The 22,725-nt window shown below is 47.1% G+C and overlaps 1 protein-coding gene across 1 annotated transcript in view; it reads right to left on the bottom strand.

Moving 5' to 3' along the window:
- The window catches only part of LOC141050643 (transmembrane protease serine 9-like), an 81,226-nt gene that overhangs the window by 23,670 nt on the left and 34,831 nt on the right, over positions 1 to 22,725 (bottom strand). Inside the window, exons 4-9 of the mRNA XM_073547229.1 lie at positions 19,933 to 20,095; positions 19,582 to 19,853; positions 17,736 to 17,905; positions 12,877 to 13,200; positions 12,609 to 12,709; positions 1,027 to 1,312 (exon numbers count right to left, since the gene is read on the bottom strand). Coding sequence (XP_073403330.1) covers positions 1,027 to 1,312; positions 12,609 to 12,709; positions 12,877 to 13,200; positions 17,736 to 17,905; positions 19,582 to 19,853; positions 19,933 to 20,095 — 1,316 coding nt within the window. The remainder of the gene's footprint in view (positions 1 to 1,026; positions 1,313 to 12,608; positions 12,710 to 12,876; positions 13,201 to 17,735; positions 17,906 to 19,581; positions 19,854 to 19,932; positions 20,096 to 22,725) is intronic.

Genomic DNA, 22,725 nt, shown 5'->3' with positions numbered 1-22,725 from the left:
ACGAGTCCAGAAGTATGAATAGATGGCAGCTTTATGAGGAACGTGATGATGGGGACGATGTGACTTCACTGTTACATAACTTACTGAACTCCGTCACTTCCCATGATTGGAGCTCATCACGTCAGTGCGCCAAAGTCTGTATTCACACAGGGCAGGCCGGCTGCACTGCCCCCTGTATTCATCGTGGCCCCCAGTCCTGTACGACCATAATGACCACAGTAATATAGTTATAGGGGCTTAGGGTGGGCTCTCAATATCAGATTAGTGGGGTCCAACCTCAGCGATCAACTATAATCATCTTCTGCTGCGGCCTTAAATACACATTGAACAGAATCAGAACAGCAGAGCGCCACACGCTGTAGAGTGGCCATCCTCAGAACTGCAGCTCAGCTTCCATTAAAGTGAATGTGATCTGAGCTGCAGTACCAAGAATGGTCACTGCTCGGTATATGGCGCTGAGCTGTACTGGCTGCTTTCCCTGCCTACATACAGCTGATCGGGGGGCTGCCACATGGTGCATCCCATTAGTCTAACATTGCCCTATGGTAAGAATACACCATCAATGCACAAGTCCTGGAAAACCCCTTAAAGAAGGCTAAAAAGGCCCATCCAGATCAATGTGGATCCAAACCATGAATCCTTAAGAGTCAGAGAGATTTATAGGTTGCTATCAGGGGGAGTAAAGGGTCTGCAGGGGGTTTATGATAAACTGCAGAGGATTAAAGGGGTCCTCAGGGAATGAAAAATAGTATTAAAGTCTGCACACAAAATGTGATCAGCACTTCATGTCAGCCATGATTTCTAGGAATGTGTCCTGTCCTCTACACCCACCTCGCAGGGGGACAGACCAGGGGGATTTCCATTGTGTCCGGTACAGGACCTGGGGCATGGACCAGTAGGGACCAGTGAGCGCTTGTACAGGACCTGTGGGATGGAGGGTGGGGACCTTTCCTACTTATCTCTACCGTTCTGTCCACAAATGTTCCAGGACCTTCATGACGGAGAACAGATCTGTTATATTGTTACAAAGCGAAATGTGCCGATAAGAACAAGGCGGAGCAGTAACTGCGCCACGTCCATGTCCGGCCTCTGCCCGGCTCGGTTGGTCCCTCCGCGGATGTTTATGAAGGTGATGTTTTGTGCAGCAGAAGCTGGCTCCCTGGTGCTGAATGTATTGATGCTGATGGTTGTCGCACTGACATTTCCCTCAGATGTTCCAGTGAGATCAATGGTTTCCTGGATCCAGGCTGAGAAGCTGGAGACCTTGGTGTGCACTCCTGGTTCTCCGGGCCTGGCACATCCGCCTCCCCAGCTTACAATTACAGCGAGAAACCAAAAATTACCAATTTGACATGCAAGCGGACCCCTCGAATCCCATGAAAAGTAAAAAAATACAGTTATTGCAGGTGTAGCGCATCCTATGATAGCGATGGTATATAATTATATGTACAGCTTGTATACTCCATGGTCTTAGATATCACTGTGAGTGACCCCCTCCATGCATGAGAAGCCCCCGCACATTGTGAGTGACCCCCTCCATGGATGAGAAGCCCCCACACATTGTGAGTTATTCTCTCCATGGATGAGAAGCCCCCACACATTGTGAGAGATCCCCTCCATGGAGGAGAGGCCCCCGCACATTGTGAGTGATCCCCTCCATGGATGAGAAGCCCCCGCACATTGTGAGTGACCCCCTCCATGCATGAGAAGCCCGCGCACATTGTGAGTTATTCCCTCCATGGATGAGAGGCCCCCGCACATTGTGAGAGATCCCCTCCATGGAGGAGAGGCCCCCGCACATTGTGAGTGATCCCCTCCATGGAGGAGAGGCCCCCCACATTGAGAGTGATCCCCTCCATGGATGAGAAGCCCCCGCACATTGTGAGTGACCCCCTCCATGCATGAGAAGCCCGCGCACATTGTGAGTTATTCCCTCCATGGATGAGAAGCCCCCGCACATTGTGAGTGATCCCCTCCATGAATGAGTAGCCCCCGCACATTGTGAGTGACCCCCTCCATGGATGAGAAGCCCCCACACATTGTGAGTGACTCCCTCCATGGATGAGAAGACTCCACACATTGTGAGTGATCACCTCCATGGATGAGAAGCCCCCGCACATTGTGAGTGACCCCGTCCATGGATGAGAAGCCCCCACACATTGTCAGTGACCCCCTCCATGGATGAGAAGCCCCCACACATTGTGAGTGATCCCCTCCATGGATGAGAAGCCCCCACACATTGTGAGTGATTCGCTCCATGGATGAGAAGCCCCCGCACATTGTGAGTGAGCCCCTCCATGGATGAGAAGCCCCCACACATTGTGAGTGATCCCCTCCATGGATGAGAAGCCCCCGCACATTGTGTGTGACCACTCCATGGATGAGAAGCCCCCGCCCATTGTGAGTGATCCCCTCCATGGATGAGAAGCCCCCACACATTGTGAGTGACCCCCTCCATAGATGAGAAGCCCCCACACATTGTGAGTGATCCCCTCCATGGATGAGAAGCCCCCACACATTGTGAGTGATCCCCTCCATGGATGAGAAGCCTCCACACATTGTGAGTGATCCCCTCCATGGATGAGAAGCCCCCACACATTGTGAGTGATCCCCTCCATGGATGAGAAGCCCCCACACATTGTGATGACCCCCTCCATGGATGAGAAGCCTCCACACATTGTGAGTGATCCCCTCCATGAATGAGAAGCCCCCGCACATTGTGTGTGACCACTCCATGGATGAGAAGCCCCCGCACATTGTGAGTGATCCCCTCCATGGATGAGAAGCCCCCACACATTGTGAGTGACCCCCTCCATAGATGAGAAGCCTCCACACATTGTGAGTGATCCCCTCCATGGATGAGAAGCCTCCACACATTGTGAGTGATCCCCTCCATGGATGAGAAGCCTCCACACATTGTGAGTGATCCCCTCCATGGATGAGAAGCCTCCACACATTGTGAGTGATCCCCTCCATGGATGAGAAGCCTCCACACATTGTGAGTGATCCCCTCCATGGATGAGAAGCCTCCATACATTGTGAGTGACCCCCTCCATGGATGAGAAGCCTCCACACATTGTGAGTGATCCCCTCCATGGATGAGAAGCCCCCACACATTGTGAGTGATCCCCTCCATGGATGAGAAGCCCCCGTACATTGTGTGTGACCCCCTCCATGGATGAGAAGCCCCCGCACATTGTGAGTGATCCCCTCCATGGATGAGAAGCCCCCATACATTGTGAGTGATCCCCTCCATGGATGAGAAGCCCCCACACATTGTGAGTGATCCCCTCCATGGATGAGAAGCCCCCGCACATTGTGAGTGATCCCCTCCATGGATGAGAAGCCCCCACACATTGTGATGACCCCCTCCATGGATGAGAAGCCCCCGCACATTGTGAGTGATCCCCTCCATGGATGAGAAGCCTCCACACATTGTGAGTGATCCCCTCCATGGATGAGAAGCCTCCACACATTGTGAGTGATCCCCTCCATGGATGAGAAGCCCCCACACATTGTGAGTGATCCCCTCCATGGATGAGAAGCCCGCACACATTGTGATGACCCCCTCCATGGATGAGAAGCCTCCACACATTGTGAGTGACCCCCTCCATGGATGAGAAGCCTCCACACATTGTGAGTGATCCCCTCCATGGATGAGAAGCCTCCACACATTGTGAGTGATCCCCTCCATGGATGAGAAGCCCCCACACATTGTGAGTGATCCCCTCCATGGATGAGAAGCCCCCGTACATTCTGTGTGACCCCCTCCATGGATGAGAAGCCCCCGTACATTGTGAGTGATCCCCTCCATGGATGAGAAACCCCCGCACATTGTGAGTGATCCCCTCCATGGATGAGAAGCCCCCACACATTGTGATGACCCCCTCCATGGATGAGAAGCCCCCCGCACATTGTGACATTTTGGGCCCAGGCCGGAAACCCCCCAGATCTTAGTCCCTTTCAAAACCTGCGGTCAATTCTCAAAAAGCGACAAAAAAAAAACAGAAATTGTCATGACTTCGAGCTCCGATGAGACAAGAACGGGAGGCCATCAGTCAGAATCTGCCCAGAAGCCAATATCCAGCTGCCAAGAGAAGGGCAGAATTCTGGATAATTAGGGGCAGCGCTGGGAATATTGACGCAAAGAAACTTCATAGATTTATCAATAAAATGTAATAACCTACAGAATATTTATAATTGTCCGTCAGTAACCATAGAACCAGCGACTAAAAGAGCAAAAAACATTAAAGACACGAAATGTGAAAATCTAATTGTGTCAGTCTCAGAGCTTTAGGACTGTGCAGATATTACAGGAGCTTCTCACAGAATTAGAATATCATCAAAAAGTGAATTTATTCCAGTTCTTCAATACAATAAGTCATTACACACAGAGGGATCTATGTCAGGGGTTTATTTCTGGTAATGATGATGATTATGGCTTACAGCCAATGAGAACCCAAAAGTCATTATCTCAGTAAATTAGAATACTTTATAACACCAGCTGGAAAAATGATTGTGAAATCCGACATGTTGTCCTACTGAAATGTATGATGAGTAAATGCCCTCAGTACTGGGTCGGGCTCCTTCTGCATCAATTACTGCATCAATGCGGCGTGGCATGGAGGCGATCAGCCTGTGGCACTGCTGAGGGGTTATGGAAGCCCAGGTTGCTTTGATAGCAGCCTTCAGCTCGTCTGCATTGTTGGGTCTGGTGTCTCTCATCTTCCTCTTGACAATACTCCATAGATTCTCTATGGGGTTAAGGTCAAGCGACTTTGCTGCCAATCAAGCCCAGTGATACTGCTGCTTTTACACCAGGTATTGGTACTTTTGGCCGTGTGGACAGGGGCCAAGTTCTGCTGGAGAATGACATTTCCATCTCCATAAAGCTTGTCGGCAAAGGGAAGCATGAAGTGCTCTAACATGTCCTGGTAGACGGCTGCACTGACTTTGGTCTTGATAAAACACAGTGGACCTACACCAGCAAATGACATGGCTCCCCAAACCATCACTGATGGTGGATACTTCACACTAGACCTCCAGCAGCTTGGATTGTGGCCTCCACTCTTCCTCCAGACTCTGGGACCACTGACAATAGTCCGGTTCTTCTTCTCCTTGGCCCAGGTAAGACACTTCTGGCGTTGTCTATTGGTCATGAGTGGGTGACACAAGGAATGTGACACTTGTAGCCCATGTCCTGGACACGTCTGTGTGTGGTGTGAAGCAATGACTCCAGCAGCAGTCCACTCCTTGTGAATCTCCCCCACATTACTGAATGGCCTTTTCCTAACAATCCTTTCCAGGCTGCGGTTATCCCGGTTGCTTGTGCACCCTTTTCTACCACACTTTTTCCTTCCACTCCACTTTCCATTAATATTCTTGGATCCAGCACTCTGTGAACAGCCGGCTTCTTTAGCAATGACCTTCTGTGGCTTCCCCTCCTTGTGGAGGGTGTCAGTGACAGCCTTCTGGACATCTGTCAGTCAGCAGTCTTCCCCATGATTGCGGAGCTACTGAAGCAGACTAAGAGACCTTTATAAACACTTAGGAGCCTTTACAGGGGTTTATTGTTAATTATTCTAATTTACTGAGATAATGACTTTTGGGTTTTCATTGGCTGTAAGCCATAATCATCAACATCACCAGAAATAAACCCGTGAGATAGATCCCTCTGTGTGTAATGACTCTATAGAATAGAGGAGATTCATGTTTTGTATTGAAGAACTGAAATAAATTCATTTCTATCTCTAATTTAGTGAGAATCTCCTGCATATATCAAGCAAGTTGTAATATGGCTGAATTTCGCGTGTGCCCACCTGGCAGCCATCCTTCCTGCCCTCACTGTAGCCAGCGCAGATCATGTCATCTTGCACAATGGCGATGGAGGAAGTGATGTTGTAGATGTCTTTGAACATATGGTCACATGCGGAGGAGTTGATGAGAGGTAGCTCCACCTCCTGCAGGACCGCCGGGGTTGGCAATGTTACTATCAAATATCAGTATTCGAGAGTCTACAACTTTCCATCTTGTAGAATTGAAGGGAAGGTCTTAAGAAGATTAATCCTGCTACTGATGGTTTCTCGGGACCTCAGAAGTGGCTTTCTGTAAGACTTAGTGGCCCACAGAGAATTCTTACAATTATCCATCCGGCAGGAGGTGAAATATTTGATGCTTCCAGTTTTAGGTTCTTCCATTTGGGATTAATACCATAACTAGTTTCTGCTCAAAACTGGTCCTAAAATGTTGACCAGTGGTCATCTAGAGAGAACTGTCATTGTGCGGCACCTAGATGATTGGCTGAGATGTCAATGATGCCCTATGAAGACATGAGATCCGAGCTAGAAACCATCTATCCTCTCTATGATGGATTTTTGTAACACCAAAGATTTCCAACCTGATTGTAGTCAATTGAAGAAGACACCAAGAACTATTCTCCTTCTAGTATGAATATAAAATCAGTAGGAACCCAGAAGAGTTTCCACATGACACTCATGGACCTAATCTTGGTTACAATTAGCAATGTCTCTTGAGCCAAAAGGCATCTCCAGCATTTGTAACTGGGAATCCAAAAGGGATGGAAGGGATGGAAGACCTCCCTAATCGAGACCTTCAGGTTATCCCAATGATCACGTTCACTGCTGGATCCATCTAATGCATGGCAGAAAAAAACATTCCTGGTCAGTGGGGAGTTCAGAGTATTGATCAATTCAAGGATGTGGGTGACAATGTTGAGAAAATTCAAGGTCTTTGGAATCCTGTTGTGTTCTCCAACACCAAAGAACTGGAGGTGGTCTCCTAGGTCTTCTCTATCAGTCCTGGCAGGAGATGCCACCACGATGACCTACATAAATCAGTGGGGAAGAATTAGGTCCCCTGCACTGCTAAGTACAAGCGAGGCAGAGGCACTCAATGTTGGAGGAAAACTCAATTTGTGGGAAGATCGTCTCAGTCAATTCAGTTACAACCACCTTCAGTTGAGTGGTCTCCAAAGTGGTAGAATATGTTGGTCTACCAGGGAAAAAATGTAATGATGATCAGAAACTAGACTGAATTTAAGATTTTTTGATTGACCTATAACCACAATAGCCCATATTCCATAGAATAGGGGTCAGGACTTGGGAACCCTAATCACCATAACTCTAACCCTATAACCATACACCTTAACCCAAACTCTATGCCTAGCTTGCTCTGCTTCCCTCTACTCCTGAAAGTCAGGGACCCTATACTGATTGGGTGGATCACTGATTGGGTGGATCAAGGAAATGCTGTAGATATAGTATATCTTGACTTCAGCAAAGCATTTGACAAAGTCTCTCATACAATCCTTATTGAAAAAATGACTAAGTATGGAATGGACAAGGCAACTGTTAGGTGGATTCATAACTGGCTTAGTGATCGGACCCAAAGAGTGGTCGTAAATGGCTGCACATCCAGTTGGAAGAATGTCTCAAGTGGGGTACCACAGGGCTCTGCCCTGGGCCCTGTATTGTTCAACATCTTTATCAACGATTTAGATGAAGGAACTGAGGGTAAACTGATTAAATTTGCTGATGACACAAAGCTAGGAGGGATAGCTAATACTAGAGAAGAGAGAGAGAGGATTCAAAAAGATTTAAATAAACTGGAGAAGTGGGCAGCAACTAACAGAATGGTTTTTAACAGGGAGAAATGCAAAGTACTACATCTGGGCAATAAAAATGAAAAAAGCATATACAGAATGGGAGGAATAGGGCTAAGTGACAGCACATGTGAAAAAGACTTGGGTATACTAATAGATCACAGACTGAATATGAGTCAACAGTGTGATGCAGCAGCAAAAAAGGCAAATGCAATTCTAGGATGTATTAACAGAAGCATACAGTCTAGATCACGTGAAGTCATTATTTCCCTCTACTCCTCTTTGGTCAGACCTCATCTGGAATACTGTGTCCAGTTTTGGGCGCCACATTTTAAAAAAGACATCAACAAACTGGAGCAAGTTCAGAAAAGAGCGACCAGAATGGTGACCGGTCTGCAAACCCTGTCTTGAGGAAAGGTTGCAGGATTTGGGAATGTTTAGTTTGCAAAAGAGAAGACTGAGAGGAGACTTAATAGCTGTCTACAAATATCTAAAGGGCTGTCACATTGTAGAAGGATCAACTTTATTCTCATTTGCACAAGGAAAGACTAGAAGCAATGGGATGAAACTGAATGGGAGGAGACACAGATTTGATATTAGAAAAAACTTTTTGACAGTTAGAGTGATCAATGAGTGGAACAGGCTGCCACGAGAAGTGGTGAGTTCTCCTTCAATGGAAGTCTTCAAACAGAGGCTGGACAGACATCTGACTGGGATGATTTAGCGAATCCTGCTTTGAGCAGGGGGTTGGACCAGATGGCCCAGGAGGTCCCTTCCAACTCTACGATTCTATTCTATTCTATAGATGGCGTCTGCTCATACCGGTCCTCGTATTGCAGACCTGCCAGCTGTCCAAGAACCTGCGAGTATTTGACCTGATGCTGTGGACGTTCCCAAGCTCTTACTAGTAGGAGTATAGGAACGAGCTCAGCCGGAGGTCAGAACATGGAGAAAGGGTTTCCATTATCAGGATTACCTGTGTAGCAAGGATTAGGCTTCTTGGTTTTAACCCTTCATTTATATGTATCACGATAAGCTGCTATAGACAAAATATGAGGAGGCTTTCAGATTGGTGTCTTTTATTTTACTGGACAGGAGCAATACATAATAGCTGCAGTAAAGGAGAATAGCAATAAAAGTGCAATGATGTGCAAAAAACGTCCACAGGGACAGACCTTTGTAAAATGCCATGCCCTGATCAATCCAAACAAGTGGCCACAATTGTATCCACCAGAGGGCGCCATGATGGCTCAGCTGAGAGGCAAAAATAGAGCTTGCTCCATATGTGCCCTGTAGGGATTCACCTCTCAGGTAGGCATTAGGCAGCGTTCACAAAAGTGATGAGGTTTGATCCAAACAGGTGCAGTTTTATTGTTTACATAAGATTCCAAAGAAATCCAAACCAAAACAGGCTCTTCTGGTCACAAAGGTATCACAGTAAATAATCAGTTCATCAGGAGCTCATATGTGCCAGTGAAGCTCACCCCAACAGTCCTTTCTCCAGGAACAAACTTCGTACAGAAGAGGCCGATCCCCCCAGTATCACCTTCAGAACGAGCTTCAGCGGTCTCCAGCGCCAAACAGAAGTGTTCAGCAGAGATCACACTGAACAGGCTGCAGCTCCAACATGTTACTCTGCAGCTCCAACACACAGACTGCTCAGCTTTCCTATCTGACCCGTGCAGTCTCTATTCAGAGAGATGTAATGTAGAAACACTTGGCACTTGTGTAGGTGTGGGAAAGGGAAATTTATTATGAGTAGTAAATCCAGAAAAATAAGAGACTATTAGGTCAATACAAGACCTTCATCAGTCTGTTAACAAAAATACAAAACACTGTAAAATAAAGTAAAAAGCAGAAACAACAAAATAAATCAATTCTGTCATTGAATGCAAGAACAAACAATTTTAAAAAGCATCAGCGGTGCATGAAGAAAGATAGGAGGACGTTTCCAAATCAGCATATACAGCTGAAACCAGAAGTTTCCATCCACTATATATACAGACACATTTCATGCTTTTCTCAATATCTGACATGAAATCAGAATACACCTTTCCGGTTTTAGGATAATTAGGATTACCATAACTATTAACATTTGCCAAATGCCAGAATAATGACAGAGAATGTTTTAAGGCATTTTTATTACTGCAAGGTCAGACGTTTCCATACACTGAAATTACTCTGTCTTTACACAATTGTGGACGGCCCATATGATGATGTCACCTGTTTTTGAAGCTTCTGGCAACATCTGAGTATGTTAATGCACACCTGAAACACACTGCTTCTTTGTGTAGCATCATGGGAAAGTCTGAAGATATCAGGAAGAGAATCGTGGACTTGCACAAGTCTGGCTCATCCTTGGGTACAATTTCAAGATACCTGAAGGCGCCTCGTTCATCTGTACAAACAATTATACACAAGTACAAACAAGATGGGAATGTCCAACCATCATACCGCTCAGGAAGGAGACGGGTTCTGTGTCCCAGAGATGAATGAGCTTTGGTCTGACATGTGCATATCGACCCAAGGACAAAAGCAAAAGACCTTGTGAAGATGATGGCGGAAGCTGGTAAGATTGTGTCAATATCCACAGTGAAACGAATACTGTATCAACATGGGCTGAAAGGCCTCTCTGCCAGGAAGAAGCCATTACTCCAAAAGAAACATTAAAAAAAATAGATTAATGTTTGCAAATGCACACAGGAACAAAGACTTAAATTGTTGGAGACATGTTCTGTGGTCTGATGAAATGAAAATTGAACTTTTTGGGCATAATGACCATCGTTACATTTGAAGGAAAAAGGGAGAAGCTTGGAAGCCTAAGAATACCATCCCAACTGTGAAACATGGGGGAGGCAGCATCATGCTGTCGGGTTGTTTTCCTGCAGGAGGGACTGGTGCACGTCACAAAATAGATGGCATCATGAGAAAAGATTATGTGGCAATACTGAAGCAACATCTCAAGTCATCAGCCAGGAAGTTAAAGCTTGGTCAGAAATGGGTCTTCCAAATGGACAATGACCTGAAGCATACTGCCAAAATGGTAACAAGGCGGCTTCAGGATAACAAAGTCAATGTTGTGGAGCAGCCATTACAAAGCCCTGATCTCAATCCTAGAGAAAATTTATGGGCAAAGCTGAAAAGGCCGGTGCGAGCAACGTGACCTACAAACCGGGATCAATTGCACCAGTGTTGTCAGGAGGAACGGGCCCAAATTCCGACCAACTATTGTGAGAAGCTTGTGGAAGGAGATCCCAAACATCTAACCCAAGTCATTCAGTGTAAGCGCAATGGTACCAAATACCAATGAAATGGAGGGAAACTTCTGACTTTGCAGTAATAAAAATGCCCTAAAACATTCTCTCTCTCATTATTCTGGCATTTGGCAAATATTAATAATTATGGTAATCCTTATTGGCCTAAAATGGGAAAGTTTTAGTCTGATTTCATGTCAGATAATGAGAAAAACATGAAATGGGTCTTTATATATAGTGGATGGAAACTTTTGGTTTCAACTGTTTCTAATGTGATTCATTCAAAATAAGGTAGAAAAATCCCTGAGTACCAGCGGGTACTCAATACTGATGGGCACTCAGGACACTTTTTTCCACTACTAATTCTCTTTTTCCTTATTTTGAATAATGCTGATTTGGGATCGTCCTCCTATCTTTCCTCATGCACAGATGATGTTTTGTAAAATTATTGTTTGTTCTTGGATTCAATGACCAAATTGATTTATGGTGTTCTTTCTGTATTTTCCTTTACAAATTTTTTGTATTTTTGAAGGTCTTGTGTTGACCGAAATGTCTCTTGTTTTTCTGGATTTGCTACGCTTAATGCATTTCCTTTGAACGCACCTAAACGAGTGCCAAGTGTTTCTGCATTACAGTTGATGGATTTGGTTATCCTACTTGTGCACCACTGTTTTTCCAACAGTGATTTGTTTTCTTTTCATCTCTCTAGAGAGAGACCCTGGCACTTCTCTTTCTCAGCTATAGTTCACATTTTGGCTGGTCACTCGCCAGCAGCAAGCTCGATTCTGCTCAGCATCCAGCACTGACACCTGTAGTGAACCTAGGTCCTAGCTCTTAGTCAAAGCTAGTCAGGTGCCTCTAATCAAGAGCTGCAGTGCTAGGATTTAACCCAGTCCTTCCTGGCTTTGCTACAGCCCTAACTGTTGTTCTGACAGGCCCCATACATATTAGTTGTCCGGAGCTGAAAATATCAGGATGAGCTGACAGTCCAACGTGTATATGGGCCATGAAGGTATCTTCTCTGAGATTGTTGGAGGATATCGAGCATTTGTAGCTCTAGTAATTATCCCTTCAATAAAGAGGCCAATATATAAGGGTAAATGAAACCATTCATCTAACCTTTATTGGGACAGATTGTAGCTAACATGTAAAGCAGGAGTGAGCTGCGGTCATCAGCATTCATGGCACGGGGCCACAGACAACAGCAGTTCTGAAATATTCACTGACCTCCATGGGAGAGTGTTGTGGACATGCTTTGTGATATCTCTGTGCAGAGAGGTGGGAGAAGGGGAGTTTTGTCCATTTACTTCAATGGGACAGCATTGTGGGCATGCTCTATGACCTGTGCAAAACTCATCCTACCAAAGGGAGAGGAGGAAAATGTTGTAGGCATAGTCTGTGATCAGTGCAGAGGTCATTATACATAGAGGAGGAGTGCTTTGACTATCACCTATTGACTTCTATAGAAAAGTATTGTGAGCATGCTTTGTCACCTGGGGAAAAGTCATTCTACAAGGAGGGGGAGGAGGTGAGCTGTAACACTGCCGTCTATGGTGGATTGCTGTGGGTGATCACTTATCAGGGCGATGTTATTAATCAAAGAGTGGAAAGAAGTGACCTGTGACATCACTGAATGACTTCTATGGGAGACGGTAGGAGGCATGGTATGCGTCCTGTGCAGGGAGGAAGAGGAGGTGATCTGTTACCATCATTATAGTGAGTATTGTGCTCACGTGATGCCTGAGATGAGCACAGAACAAATTATCAGCCTAATATGACTTTCAGTGACGAGAAGGAAAACTGCCGAGATATCAGCTTCTCTTAATATAATATCCTATGAGTAAGAAAAAGAGAAATTCAAAAAAATAATTCTATAAAAGTATTCATCTGTTAGATTCCCTGTAATATGTGACTGGCTGGGATCATTGCTGGGGTGGGGTGGGGTGGTCTTTGCTTCTTGGCTCTTGGACAGCGCTCCACTTTCCCTTAGCATTATATGAAAAGTGAGGCCAGGAAAGACAGGAGCGGAAACATACAGAGGAGGCTTGTAGCTCGGCTGGTGGTCAGGCCCGTGGTCAGGCCCGTGGTCACGCTCGTGCTCGTGGAGTACAGATAAGCATCTTTATTGACCACGTCGGTGAAGGTAACATCCAAAGTATTCTCTTCTGAGTCTGGAGCGTTCATCTTAATCCAGTCTATATGGAAAGTCACTTTGGTGTAGACGCCAGGACGATTCACCAGGCCACATCCATCTCCCCAACTCACCAACCCGGCCAAAAACCATTGTCCTTTCTCCGAACACACCAAGGGGCCACCAGAGTCACCCTGGAGAGAGGGAAACAGAAGTAGAAAGATGGTCAGGTCATAACATAGTTCACCCCGATATATCCAACCTTGTCCAAGATCCTACAGGAACGGGGCACAAGAGCTCTCCTAGTCCTAGCGGTCAATATGGACACCGGACACCATTGTTTGTTACATCTCCATTACAAATCAGTGTCTTATATGTGAAGCATAGACGAACCAAGCCATGATGGGGGGGTTCTCTGACCAGGGCCCGACCTCATCAAGCATCTCACACTGACTATAACTTACCCAATAACTTCTCTAAACTGTATACTGTCACTTTAAGGAAAGACAACCAAAAAAAGAGAGAGCGCCATGTGGAAGTCACCAAGGACAGAAGCATGGGGGAGGGATTGTGGCGGCACAACACTGCTTCAAGCACATAGCCGGCAGTCCTGAAGGGTGGATGTCGCCAGGTCAGATGTCATCAAGGCGACTGTCGTAAGGGCAACTTTGGTCAGGGCAATTGGGTGTGCTCAATACTGAGGTTCAGTCCTGGACACGAGACGGCTGATATAAAACTCCGGAGGGTTCCCCAAATTTGTCCCATTATATTGATCTGTTCCTTCAGAATGAGTAACAACTTGACTCTCATGTACAGGGTTCACCACCTCTGATTATGGAACTGAAAAGTCGCCCAACCCTTTCTCAATGTATTCTCTTTACCATAGATGTCAATTCTTTATATTCTACCATTGACCATCAACTAGGTCCGGCTGTGGTGGAGTCCTACCTTTACCGGGATAACTCCATTGCCAACCACCAGAATTTATTTTTCGAGTATTGAGTTTATACTGGAGCATAACATGTTCTCCTTTGATGGAGTGACCTATTGGCCGACCGAGGACAGTGCCATGGGGACGAGACTCGCGCCCAGTTATGCCGATCTCTCAATGGGGCATTTTGAATCCCTGCACATTGGGTGGTCTCTCCTGCCAGTGCATTACATCTTCTTTTACAGGAGATTTATACATGATTTATTTTTCATCTGGACAGGAACATAACATGAGGCTCAATCCTTCATAAATGATCTGAATAAGAACTCATGGAGGCTGGAATTCACATCCACCTTCTCAAATAATCGCATTGAATTCCTCAATTTGATCATTTCAAGAAATGACGATGGTGAAATGTATACACTGACTCATTTCAAGAAAGTGAATGTGAACAGTTACTGGGATTATCCAGTGTCCATCTTCCGAAGTGGATAAAATATGGACAATACTGGCACATCGGAAAAAATTGTACAACGAATTAAGATTTTCGGAGAGAGCCACATATCTTGAATAAGGGGGTTTATGAAGAAGGGTTACCCTCAGGGAATTCTAAAGAATGCCTCTGAAAGAACCAAAAACCTCCACCAGATAGATCGCCTGGCTAAAAGGAGGGACCAAGAGGGTCTGAAAGGGGCCACAAAATCCACCATAGACAACAAATAGAAATGTCACTACATTCAATGGGTCCCAAAGTGTCATCAGGAGCCTGGTGAAGAAGTATTGCTTCATCTCAGATACAACATGAGAAATGGAATAAGAGTTACTTAGACATTACTAATAAATCACCAAAATGTCCTGAGAGTTTACGTCTCACTATCCGTTGGTCTATAGAAATTCCACTAGTGTCACCAAATGCTGGTTCTTACCTGATGAAGGGGACGGACCGTCCTTGAAATGTGTAGTGTTCATTAAATCCTTAATTTCATCTGGTCTGGCGGGTGTCATCCTGCGCAGCACCCCGAAGACATCCCTCCTGAGTCCTGACCACATCCGCCCCGATGATATCCCTCCTGACCAGATCTCCCTGACGACATCGCTCTTGACCACATCCACCCCGACGACATCCCTCCTGACCACATTCCCCCTGACGACATCCGGCCTAAGGACATCCCTACTGACCACATCCGCCCCGACGACATCCCTCCAGATCACATCCGCCCCAGCGACATCCCTCCTGACCACATCCCCCTGACGACATCCGCCCCAGCGACATCCCTCTTGACCCTAGGAACATCCCTCCTGACCACATCTGCCCCGGCAACATCCCTCCTGACCACATCCGCCCTAAGGACATCCCTCCTGACCACATCCGCACTGACGACATCCCTCCTGACCACATCCCCCTGACGACATCTGTCCTAAGGACATCCCTCCTGACCACATCCGCCCCGACGACATCCCTCCAGACCACATCCGCCCTGACGACATCCGCCCTAAGGACATCCCTCCAGACCACATCCGCCCTGACGACATCCGCCCTAAGAACATCCCTCCTGACCACATCTGCCCCGGCGACATCCCTCCTGACCACATCCGCCCTAAGGACATCCCTCCTGACCACATCCGCACTGACGACATCCCTCCTGACCACATCCCCCTGACATCTGCCCTAAAGACATCCCTCCTGACCACATCCTCCCTAAGGACATCCCTCCTGACCATATCTGCCCCTGTGACATCCGCCCCGACCACATCGACCTCAACAATATCCACCCTGACAAGATCCACCCTGACGATATCCCTCCTGACCACTTCCGCCCTAAGGACATCCCTCCTGACCACATCTGCCCCGGCGTCATCCAACCCAACCACATCGACAATATCCGCCCTGATGATATCCGCTCCGACAATATCCGTCCTGATCACATCCCCCTGACGGCATCTGCCCTGATCACATCATCCCTTACCATTCTCTCGTCTCTTTCTGTTACATTAAGGGGAACTCATTCAGTCTGACCTGGGGTCATGATGCTATAGAGCAGGAGGATCTGAGCAGATTAATATATAACTTAGTGGGAGAAGACTCAGAATAACTTGTATTTTATTCATTTGAATCTCTACTTATTCTGGACTTTGGAGTCCAGTGGGCGGTCCTACCTAGTGATTGACAGCTCTCCCTGTGCACAGTCAAATGAGCATATTACAAGTTCTACTGAATATTTTTCCAGAAAAGTATATATCAATCCACTCAGCTCGTCCCGCTCCATGACAGGATTCCAAACCGAATTCACCTTAAGTTTTCAAAAAAAAAATTTTCCGTCTTCATGAGAATTTGGTAAAATGGATCTGGCTCGCCTTTACGTTGCAGATTTTTTTTAAAAGGGCTGGGAAAGGAGAATAAAATACACGTGACTGCTCATCTCGTCCGACGCTGTATCCCAGCGTCTGTCCTACTCTTGGTCATCGATGTGCAGTGCGCTCTTCCAGCTTCTTCACTTTGTGCAGTAACACCGAGCTGTTATGATTGAGTAACCGAGGAGGAAAAACAAGACAAAAGCTAAGTCTCAGAAAACCAGAGAAGTTGGTAGCTATGCAGATTGCAGATCCCTGATCTTAACAGCACAACTAGAAGCAGTCGTGGAGCGTTCCTACGTTGTTCCTAGACGCTTCGTCACAACCGGAGAACTCCATAAGCCTAAAGCTGGAACAGAGAAAAACTAACTGCCCCAGAGCAGACCCCAAAGGAAAGACAGCCCCCACATGTATTGACGGTGAAGCAAGATGAAGCACAAACACAGGCAGGAAAATAGGCTGAGCAAACGATGGGGCCAAACTAACTAGAAAGGATAGGAAAGGAAAGATACTGTCTGCAATCTGCCAAAAACCCTACAAAAATAATGTCCAACACTTCTGATAACAAAATTAACCCTGAAGTCACTAGACTTCTCCCACTACATCAGCACTCTGAAATATTCTGAGACAGAGCAAAAAGAGGCCAATCTAATAAGGGACAAAAAAAAAGACAATTTGGCAAATAAGTGTGGAAATCCAGACCAGCCCAGCTGGACTGGCTGACCACACAAAAACTGAAATGACCAACAAGAGCAAGTGAGAACATTAGCAAAAAACAAACTTATCTTGAGAAGACTGGAACAGAGCTGAGTCCTGGACCTGAGATGCAGATTAAATCACCAGCAATAGGATAGGGCGTCGGCTGTCTGATATCCACTCAGATCCTCCAGAGATCCAATCGTTAGCTTCCTCACCAGGTGGCAGATCACTACCACTTAAGCCAACCTCTCCACCTCCTGTCACTAACAGAGGGAGAACGGAAGGGGAACTCCCAACTGGTGGAGCAGAAAATGAGCTCATAACACCGAGCTCTGACGTCACGTGTGCCTCCTGCAGCACAGTCAGCACCTCGGGCCTTGCACATCCTGACGCCATGACATGTTGATGTGGACGAGGACGTTGATACTGATGGAGAGATGAGGTCGGAGGGAATGAAATGCATGGAGGGCTGGACGAGTGGCTGGAGCGGCAGGGCAGGTGGGCGACAGGGCAGGCGGGCGGCAGGACAGGTTGGCAACAGGGCAGGTGAGAGGCAGGACAAGTGGGCGGCAGGACAGGTGGGCAGCGCAGGGAGTATTTTTTTTGCTACCCTACATTTATTCTCTCCAAACCCCAGCGGCAGAATATGGAACATTCAAGTTGTGCTGAATCACTCGAATGCAAATCCACTATATACAGCATCATCATATATTGCATGGGACTGATATCTGACATAAGGACACCTACCTGACACGAGTCTGTGCCCCCTGCTTTATACCCTGCGCAGATCATGTCCGCCAGGATAATTGGAGTTGAGTTGCTGGTCGCAGACGAGATGTGATAGAGTTCATCGCAGGTCTGGGTATCGATCAGAGGCAGCGACACTTCCTGCAAAGTCATGGGACTTGGGAGACTCACTGCAAGAAAAGACCTCACGCATTAATTTATGGCTCATCCCATCATCATCATCCAGGACACTCTAGGAAACATCCACACGACACGTAACTGAGTGTCAAAAACTGGGACAAATCAGCAGCAAAATCTGCGAACACTTACAGGAGGATTTGTTGTGAACTTTCCACAGATTTTATCCTGTAAATTGCAAAGAGTGAACTTCAGAGGGATCAACTTCCAAGTGCCGATTTCAATTTAACAGCCTTCCGCTCCATCTCCAGCCATGGTGACTTGATGGAGGAACGATCTGGAGGAAGATCAATGTTGTGCAGCCTGGATCGGTCCACCAGGGTCTTCTCCGCTGACATCGTGACTTTATCCAGCCATCTGGTTGCTGCTTCCTCTTCACCTTGCTCCTTCTATTCTTCTGACCATGTTGTCCGTCTCCAATGCTCGCTCTCGTGAACAGTAAAATATGGTAAATTCTCAATTTGCACATCTGTTAGAGTTTCTCTAGGTGACATTTTATGAGTTGAGTCACATCTCACAAGTCATCGTATGGTTCCATTTATCATGAGTGGACGCCTTCAGACAATGCGGGTGAAGAGTTTTCCCTTGTTGGTGACTTTTTGCAGATGAACCCAGACTGCACCACCGATGTGCTGAGAACCATCCGCTATTCTTCTCTTGCACAACACTTGGACCTTTGCAGTGGTGGCGCCTGTGGAATGGGTTCGGCCGAGGTGATTTATTTGGAACAGAACCTTATGGTCATAGTTTAGGGACAGATGGAGGACGCTTCTGTCCCAGCTGCGGTTCCACGCAAGACTTGTCATGGGCAGTGCCACCTTTGGAGTCTTGTGATGATGTTGAGGAAGGCAAGGACATTGTTCTGCATCTTCCATGGGGCAAATAAGTCAGACCTTACACAGGGCAGGGTTGGTGCAAGAAACCCTATTGGGCACACGTCCAAGCTCCAGGAGAAGTCGTCAGATATCGGTCTGTGCACTTGGAGAGAAACCATGTCAGGTCCTAGAGAGAGACAGGGCCGAATCAGATTGGAGTGTGGTCTTCTGGGGTAGAATGTGTGTTCCAGATTGTCAAGGAGGAGTGTAGAGAGCGTGGAGATTAGACGGCAAACTGTAGCATGTATTAAGAAAACAAGAGTCTACCAGGGTGTTGTGGTAGCACTCACCTAAGTGCCATGGACAAGCCCCAAGCATGGAGACAGGCTATGCTAGGAAGGCAGTACCTGACTCCAGGTCATCAGTGAGAAGTGGAACATTAATGGATTGTCTCCTTGCTGTAATAATAATCTTTATTTTTATATAGCGCTAACATATTCCGCAGCGCTTTACAGTTTGCACACATTATCATCACTGTCCCCGATGGGGCTCACAATCTAAATTCCCTATCAGTATGTCTTTGGAGTGTGGGAGGAAACCGGAGAACCCGGAGGAAACCCACGCAAACACGGGGAGAACACACAAACTCCTTGCAGATGTTGTCCTTGGTGGGATTCGAACCCAGGACTCCAGCGCTGCAAGGCTGCACCACTGAGCCACCGTGCTGTATCTAATCGGAGTGTAACCGGAAAGCTGCGCGCTTCTCCTGAGTCACAACCAGCAAGACTCCCTTGTCTGTAACATTTATGACAGGAAGAGCGCGGCGCCCTGCACATCACAATGTGAATACCTACCACCGTATCGCGTGTTTCCCCAGCCGGTGATCCAACACATGAGGCCCATGGGAAAGGTGACATTGGCTGTAGGGAGGCAGACGGGGAGGATGTAAGATGTGAAGGTCACGTTGCTCGTCAGCTCGATCAGGCTGATGTCACCTAATGATCCTACGTCAGTAAAAGTAGGATTCCTAATGATTTTCTTCACATTCACAGAGATTTCATGGGAATTTGGCAAAGAGATTTGATATGAACCAAGATGGACGGTGAGTGAGGAGGTCGTCACTTCACTAGAAAAAACAACAATACAATCATTAGGAGAAATGCTGAGACCAACATGGAAGCAGAATAAGAAGAGAAGGACGTGACCTCGTTATACAGTGCGCCGCTGACACGACCCACGTCGTACTGATGAGAGACCCTCCACAAAAGTGACGACCGTTCAACCGTAGGCTCACTTGCCATGGCCACTCACCGGCCTGGGCGTTCTGCCCTCCCATGATTCGATTGGAGACTTGAGGTTTTCCACATTCTATAGACAGGAAAATATAAAAGAAAGTTTGGGGATTTTAAGAGAAGAGGAGACGGGATTATGGGTTGTTAAAGAGAGGCAAACAACAAAGAGCAATAGGGAGGATGCGGGAAGAGGAGCAACGACGAGGTACAATGCAAAGAGGAGGAACAAGGAGAGGAGACACAATAGAAGAGGATCGAGGAGGAACAACGCAGAAGAGGGGGTACGACGCAGAAGGGGAGGAGTGAGGAGGTGCGATGCAGAAGAGGAGGTACAACAAGGTGCAATGCAGAAGAGGAGCAACGATGATGCACGACGCAGAAGAGGAGCAACGATGATGCACGACGCAGAAGAGGAGCAACGATGATGCACGACGCAGAAGAGGAGCAACGATGATGCACGACGCAGAAGAGGAGCAACGATGATGCACGACGCAGAAGAGGAGCAACGATGATGCACGACGCAGAAGAGGAGCAACGATGATGCACGACGCAGAAGAGGAGCAACGATGATGCACGACGCAGAAGAGGAGCAACGATGATGCACGACGCAGAAGAGGAGCAACGATGATGCACGACGCAGAAGAGGAGCAACGATGATGCACGACACAGAAGAGGAGCAACGATGATGCACGACGCAGAAGAGGAGGAACAAGGAGATGAGACACAGTAGAGGAGGATCAAGGAGGCACAACACAGAAAGGGAGGAGTGAGGAGGTGCGATGCAGAAGAGGAGGTACAATGCGGTACAATGCAGCAGAGGAGGTACAATGAGGCATGATGCAGAAGAGGAGCAACGATGATGCACGACGCAGAAGAGGCGGAACAAGGAGATGAGACACAGAAAAGGAGGATCGAGGAGACATGACGCAGAAAAGGAGCAATGATGAGGCAAGACGCAGAAGAGGAGAAACGAGGAGGTATGATACAGAAGAAGAGGAAAGATGAGGTATGATACAGAAGAAGAGGAAAGACGAGGTATGATGCAGAAGAGGAGAAAAGATGAGATATGAGGGAAAAGAGGAGGAATGACGAGGTACGATGCAGACGAGGAGGAATGAGGAGATGAGACAGTAGAGAAGGATCAAGGAGGCACGACGGAGAAGAGGAGGAACAACGAGGCATGACGGAGAAGAAGGGGTACAACGCAGAAGGGGAGGAGTGAGGAGGTGTGATACAGAATAGGAGCAACGATGAGGCATGACGCAGAAGAGGAGGAACGAGGAGGTATGATGCTGCAGGGGATTGAAGTAGAATATCCCTTTAAAGCCACCTACCTTTAAGGAGTTCTAATGTTAATATATTGTAAATGTTGTACAGATATTATTATGCTCAGTACTGCTACACTATTGTGTACTACCACCGTTCTCATTGGTACTGCCACACTATATATGTGTTACCATGCTGTATAGATTGTATTGTATTGTTTTGCATATTGATGTATTAGTTTAGGGTAAGTCAGTGCATCCTTTGGGTTCAGTAGTGGAGGGCACTATTAGCATAGAGTTCATAGACTGGGTAAGTGTAGTTCTGTTGTGGGCCAATAGATGGGGGTATACTAGTGTGCTTTGTTAGGTATAGTTGATAGGAAGTTCACATAGGGGTTAACGGTAGGAGGAGCTGCTATGGGTTAAGCTAGTGTAGGCTATAGGAATAAGACAGAAGGGCAAGCACGCCTGACAGGTCCACAAGGGCTCTAAGCCCAGGACGCCATAGCAGCTACGCAACGTTATGAAGAAGAAAAGCACGGGCATAGTCAGACGGGTGCTGGATAAGACCGGAGCACCCAGGAAATTGCAGTTTTTGACAGAAGCAGGAACGAAGAAGGAATTGTGATCCAAAAGTCGTGCTCCGGTGTGCAGAGTGTTCACCATGTGGCAGATCTTTAATAGAGCTGAAGCTTGCAAATCCAGGGCGAAGCGGATGAACGTGATCCCCTATGTCTTGAGGTCCAACAGGAGTGATGATGCGGTACTGCCAAGGGCGCTACTACCACATAATGCACGTGAGGATACAGAAAGTAAGAAAGGGAAAGTGCAGGAGGAAGGCTGTGTGGACTGTAATGTAACGGATGTCTCCGGGATCATTGAAGAGAAAAGTAAAATCATTGAGTTGATATCTGAATCGGTATCTGTGTCCGTCATTTCAACCCTGAGCACTGAAACCAAGTGTGCGGGAGCTGGGTCTCACTGCTATGGAATCCCTGATGGTGGACCAGCACCCCAAAGAGGTACACCGGTAAAAGCTGATGGGTTTTCTGTGGGAGGAGGCAAGGACACCAGAGCCCCGGTGTCCTCAGCTACGACTACCGACCTGGCCACCTCTTACAATGCAGAAGAGGAGAAACGGCAAGATATGACGAAAAAGAGGAGGAATGACAAGGTACGATGAAGAGGAGGAATGAGGAGGCACGAGGCAGAAGAGGAGGAAAGATGAGGTATCATGAGGAGGAGGAATGAGGAGGCATGAGACAGAAGAGGAGGAATGACGAGGTACGATGAAGAAGAGGAGGAATGAGGAGGCACGAGGCAGAAGAGGAGGAAAGATGAGGTATGATGAGGAGGAGGAACGAGGAGGCATGAGACAGAAGAGGAGGAATGACGAGGTACGATGAAGAAGTATTAGGAACAAGGAGGCACGAGGCAGAAG

The sequence above is a fragment of the Dendrobates tinctorius genome, unplaced genomic scaffold, assembly GCF_039654945.1.
Source record: "Dendrobates tinctorius isolate UK_male_01 unplaced genomic scaffold, ASM3965494v1 ptg000152l, whole genome shotgun sequence".
Classification (NCBI taxonomy): Eukaryota; Metazoa; Chordata; class Amphibia; order Anura; family Dendrobatidae; genus Dendrobates; species Dendrobates tinctorius.
This window is presented reverse-complemented; position numbering and strand designations above follow the sequence as displayed.